General features: G+C 45.2%; 1 protein-coding gene across 1 annotated transcript in view; it reads right to left on the bottom strand.

The window, feature by feature from the left end:
* LOC134062064 (transcription factor 7-like 2) overlaps nt 1-4,915 on the bottom strand; it is a 48,485-nt gene extending 43,570 nt beyond the window's left edge. Inside the window, exons 1-3 of the mRNA XM_062517936.1 lie at nt 4,454-4,915; nt 4,237-4,303; nt 3,958-4,082 (exon numbers count right to left, since the gene is read on the bottom strand). Of these exons, the coding sequence (XP_062373920.1) occupies nt 3,958-4,082; nt 4,237-4,303; nt 4,454-4,642 (381 nt within the window). The 5' untranslated portion in view covers nt 4,643-4,915. The remainder of the gene's footprint in view (nt 1-3,957; nt 4,083-4,236; nt 4,304-4,453) is intronic.
* Between the last annotated feature and the right edge of the window lie 374 nt (nt 4,916-5,289).

The raw sequence follows: 5,289 nt of genomic DNA, 5'->3' as shown, positions 1-5,289 counted from the left end.
AGATGGAGGAGAAAAGAGGGCAAAGAAGACGATAGGAGAGGAGGAGAGAGGAGGAGAGGAGAGAGGAGAAAAGAGGAGAAGAGAGAAGAGGAGAGGAGGAGAGAGGAGAAAAGAGGAGAAGAGAGAAGAAGAGGAGGAGAGAGGAGAAAGGAGGAGAAGAGAGAAGAGGAGAGGAGGAGAGATAAGAACAGAGGACAAGAGAGAAGAGGAGAGGAGGAGAGGAGAAAAGAGGAGAAGAGAGAAGAAGGAGACGATAGGAGAGGAGGAGAGAGGTGAAAACAGGAGAAGAGAGAAAAGGAGAGGAGAAGAGGAGAAAAGAGGAGAAGAGCAAAGGAAAGGAGGAGAGAGGAGAAAAGAGGGCAAAGGAGATGACAGGAGGGGAAGAAAGGTGTAGGAGTACTGAGGAGGAGGAGTAATGGAAAGGAGAGGAGGAGAGGAGGAGAGAAGAGGAGAGGAAGAGAGAAGAAGAGAGGAGAGGAGGAGAGAAGAGGAGAGGAAAACAGAGAAGAGGAGAGGAGGAAAGGAAAAGAGAGGAAGAGAAGAAGAGAGGAGGAGAGGAGAGGAGGAAAGGGGAGGAGAGGGGAAGAGGCGAAGAGAGAAGAGAGGAGAAGAGAAGGAGAGAAGAAGAGGAGGAGATCCAAAGACGAAGGTGGCATGTAAACAGCTGGACAGTGAGAAGCATCTTCCTATTTGAGAAAGAGATAGATTCCCAAGATCTACATCTCTACATTCCTCACACACACACACACACACACACACACACACACACACACAGAGAGAGAGAGAGAGAGAGAGAGATCTGTAAAGCTGACTTCCCAGCCAAACACACACACACACACACAGCCCATAAATAACTACACAGACACAATTCCTGTTTCCGTCTCAATCCTGAGCTTTTTTGGTTGAAAAAACAAGAAAACGATGTAACCTAAAAAGAGGCCATTCTGCTTTCATCCTGCATCACACACACATGCTCATCAGGTACAGCACACACTCCGCACCAATCACACACACACACACACATACACACACACACACACACCGCACACATCTTTCCTCAGCATCCGAATGACAAAAGATTCCGACTCCGAGAGATAGGATCAATAACAAAACATCAAATGACAAAAAGACGCGCTTCCTTTCTGATTAGCTCACACACTCCTAGCACGCCTGCTGGGCTGCCGGGGGTGTGTGTGTGTGTGTGTCTGTGTGTGTGTGTGTGTGTGTGTGTGTGTGTGTGTGTGTTATAAGGCTTCATAAGCATGGGCTCTCGCTGGTTTGGGCTTGCTGTTAGTTAGGGAACAGGACAGCTAATCGATGCTGGGCTACATTATTAATGTCTGCTTTAAGTAATGCGTTTATGAATACAAGGGCTTTCAACTTCAAAGCCTCGCCATTCCCTCCACACAGGTAGCCCTGCTCACTCAAAGCCACCCGCGCGCACGTGTGTGTGTGTGTGTGTGTGTGTGTGTGTGTGTGTGTGTGAGAGAGAGAGTGTGTGTGAGAGGAATGGACGACCTTTCACAGGGCCAGTGGTGAGAGATCCAGAGTGTATCATCAGTAAAGGATCACTGCGTAATTTGTCCAAATACACGCGTCGTAGAGACACACACATAACACTGTGATGTAAACACCATCAACGTTACCCCAGCCTTGGAGCAAGCGTGTGTGCGTGTGTGTGTGTGTGTGAGTGTGAGTGTGAGTGTGTGTGTGTGTGTGTGTGTGTGTGAGAAACATCCCTCACAGACAACACAGCATCTTTTACCTCAAACAATATCTCCCACACTGGACAACACAGCATTCTTTAGCGCATTCAAACAATACCTCACACACACACTGGGTGGGAGACACACAATTCTTACACAACTGATAAGGCAATGTGGACGCCCCTGCAGTATGTTTATGTGTGTGTGTGTGTGAGGGAGAGAAGTATGCGGACACTTGAGTATTAATGTGTGTATCATCCATTATGTATCATACAAACAGGTGAGCACATGCTCTATGAAAGACTTGATGTTACATGCACTAAATTTCATTGATTTCGAAATAGTGTGTATGTATGTGTGTGTGTGTGTGTGTGTGTGTGTACTGTATGTGTGTGTGTGTGTGTGTGTGTGTTGTGTACAACACTGAAGAGCGTTTGACAAAGAGGAAGATTCACACAGAAGTGGCATTTTCAAATCGTTCTATTTCCACTGCTCTGCAGCTGACTCCTGACGCACAGTCTATACAAGCAGGTACACTCCTGAGGTGTGTGTGTGTGTGTGTGTGTGTGTGTGTGTGCGTGTTTTGATGAGAGTAATAAAACCTCCTGATATTTCGGCAGTGTGTGTGTGTGTGTGTGTGTGTTGGAATGAAGGCTCCAAATGCAAACTCTCCGAAAGGATTTCACGGCAGAGACAGACTTAACAAAGACCACTATCTGAGCACGGCAGAATACACACGCGTACAAATATACTCGCACACACACACACACACACACAGAGTCAACAGCATCCTCATCGCAGAACGAAACGCTTCCATCCAAAAATGACAGTGTTTCCCCTCACCTTGTGTGCCTGATTTAGTCATTACAATTTATTTTCCCCTCACAAATAAAACATTATTATATCACTGGCCTGTGATAGATATGACAAATATCCAATAATATAAAAAATCAGATGCATAAGATGCATTTCAACATACAGATTACTGGTATTTTGTTAATATTTATAGAATTCCAATAATAACTCTAATTTTTGCTGTACTGTGTTTGCTTGTTTGTTTTATTCAGCTCTTAACTGTGCATCAAGCAAAATTATATTTATAGCTTAGCCATTTTAAGAATGTCATCATGAATAAATATAAAGAATAGCAGGGGCATAATCGCAGGTCTCTGGGTTAACCTTGTAATTTGAGATGGTAGTCTTCGGCAATAACCGGCAATTACAATTAACTCTTCTGGCGGCTCGAGACTTCCCGCGAAGCCTTCTGCCCGGTGGGACCGGGACAGGTACAGCGTGCGCTCGCGTGTGCATGCATAATTATACTCTTACTAATTGCTAGTAACAAGGGCATTTTAGAGGGTGTTTTCGGGGGGAAAGTGAAGGCAAAAGATGCCTTCCGTAATAGAACAGACTCTTTCCCAGGGAAAACCAGCCCTAAAGGAATATCAGACACTGTATGTGTTGGCCCGCTGTAAATATTTGCGTACTAAAAATGTGATAATTATAGAGGCGTGTGGTTGTGAATGACCTATATTAAATTTCCTGACATCTTAACAGTGCAAAATTGACAGACATATATTGTGAAATATGCAAATACGTTGAATAAACTCATTTGCATAAAGCTTTAGATTCTAACATCCATAAAATTAAAACACAACAGCTTCGTTTGTAGTGTGACATGCGTGTCACCGAACAACAGAGGAAATGTCAATTTCCTTAGCACAAAAAAAACATGAGTTAACTCTAACAAAATCACCCGCTAAAATTAACACAACCAATTCAGGAAAACAATTGATTAAAAAAAATAGCACAATACCAACAACTGCGGATACCTTATTATTCAGCAATTATATTTAGTTGAAGAATAAAAACATTCGTGTACACAAGTGAACAACTAATAAATTGTAAATGTCACTTTCCAAAATTGGATGACAACAAAAAATATATATTCTAAATACAATCCGTGCGGGAAACGTTAGGTAGAATGCTTCCCGCATATGGAACGTGTGTGGGAGGCCCGCGCTGTTCCACAGCCAACTGTACCGGGCTGTAGCCTGCTTCCACACACACACACACACACGGGATCCGGCTGAGCCGCGACATGACATGCCACTGTACAGTACGCCAAAGTTGCGAAACTTTAGCCTGATATTTCCCAGCTAACCTTACCTAGTCGCGTTCACAAAACTATGTCCTGCTGCGCGCTACGTGGCGCGGTAATGAGCGGAAAGGGGCAAATAAACACACTTACTGTGCGTGCTGTTGGAGAAAGTGATCCGTTCGGGAGGTACGGGCTCGTGAGATCAGGGATCATTATAAACGGATAGCCCGGGTACGGTGGGCTCTTGAACAGCCCTCCATCTTGCCGCTTCGCAGCTAACATGGCGGGGGAAAAGAAGAAAACTTTTATAAGTGCCTTGAAAAGTTTCTCTCCTTCAGAGACCCCAACAGTAAAGCCCTTCGGCATGTTAACATTGCATTGAGTAAAAGTGTGTGGGACAAGAGCATTAAGAAAAAAGCACAAACTCACCCTCCTCTAAACTTTCTCTTGTTTTGTCTCTGAAAGTTTCAGATCTAGGCGGAGGCCGTCTTTCCGCCTTCAAATGCAACGAAACACAGGGATTGCATTTAAGAAACACGAGGAGGAATCGCTACTTTTAACAACGTGCTTTCAAACGATAATTTTACGTATAACAGATAAATGAAGTAAAGTCATGGTCAATCGATCGCCATTATTTGTCACTTACCTCTGAATCTGACGAGCTGTTTTGATTCGTTTCTGATTCGTTTACAAGAGAAGATTTGACGTCTGCTAAATCCCTTTCTGCAGAAGAGTTCTCCGAAATTTTTTCCTCCTGTTCCCCTTCGTCTTTGAAGGAAATCATTTCATCGTTCGCACCCAAATCGTCCCCTCCACCGCCGTTGAGCTGCGGCATTTTTCCCGAGCAATTTTGGGGGCAAAAACACAAAGTTTTAAACCCTTGATCTTAGTGATCCCGGATCCGAGTTTAAGTTTAGGGTCTGTATTGGCGTTTTCCAAGCACTGGCGGTTAGTACAAACTCAAAAGAGGGGAATCTTGGCAGAAAAAGAAGCCGGAGATGGAGCTGAGCCGCTCGGATTGAGGAGTTGAAGTTGGTCGGAGTGGTTTTCAGTTCAAAGGCGGCGCTGATTGACAGATAGAGAGGGATGGAAATAGAGAGAGTCTGGATTCGGGATTATTGACAGGGAGAAACACACAAGAAACTAATGAGATTCAAACAGGGAGGGACTTGAAGTGACGTTTTCATAAATAGAGAGGGGCAGGATAGGGGGGCAGGAGAGGACTGGAGGGGGGGGGGAGAAAGGAAACGGCGGACGGGAGAGAGTTTGAGACGCGGAAGCGGACAGCTTTGGTGAGGAGAGGGACAGTTATGCGAGTCGCCCTGTTTGCTTTTGTGACGGAATAGTAAAATAGGCGGAAGATCTCCGCGAGGTGCCGGTGAAACGTGGATTAAACAACATGGGCGGTCTCGCGCCACGGCGCTATTCCACTTCCTGCTTCTCGTGCAGGAGCCGCGTGCTCAGGCAGCCGCGCGCAGCCCA

This window comes from Sardina pilchardus, chromosome 17 (genome assembly GCF_963854185.1).
Source record: "Sardina pilchardus chromosome 17, fSarPil1.1, whole genome shotgun sequence".
NCBI lineage: Eukaryota > Metazoa > Chordata > Actinopteri > Clupeiformes > Clupeidae > Sardina > Sardina pilchardus.
The sequence above is the reverse complement of the archived record's forward strand: the minus strand, read 5'-3'. Positions and strand labels throughout refer to the sequence as shown.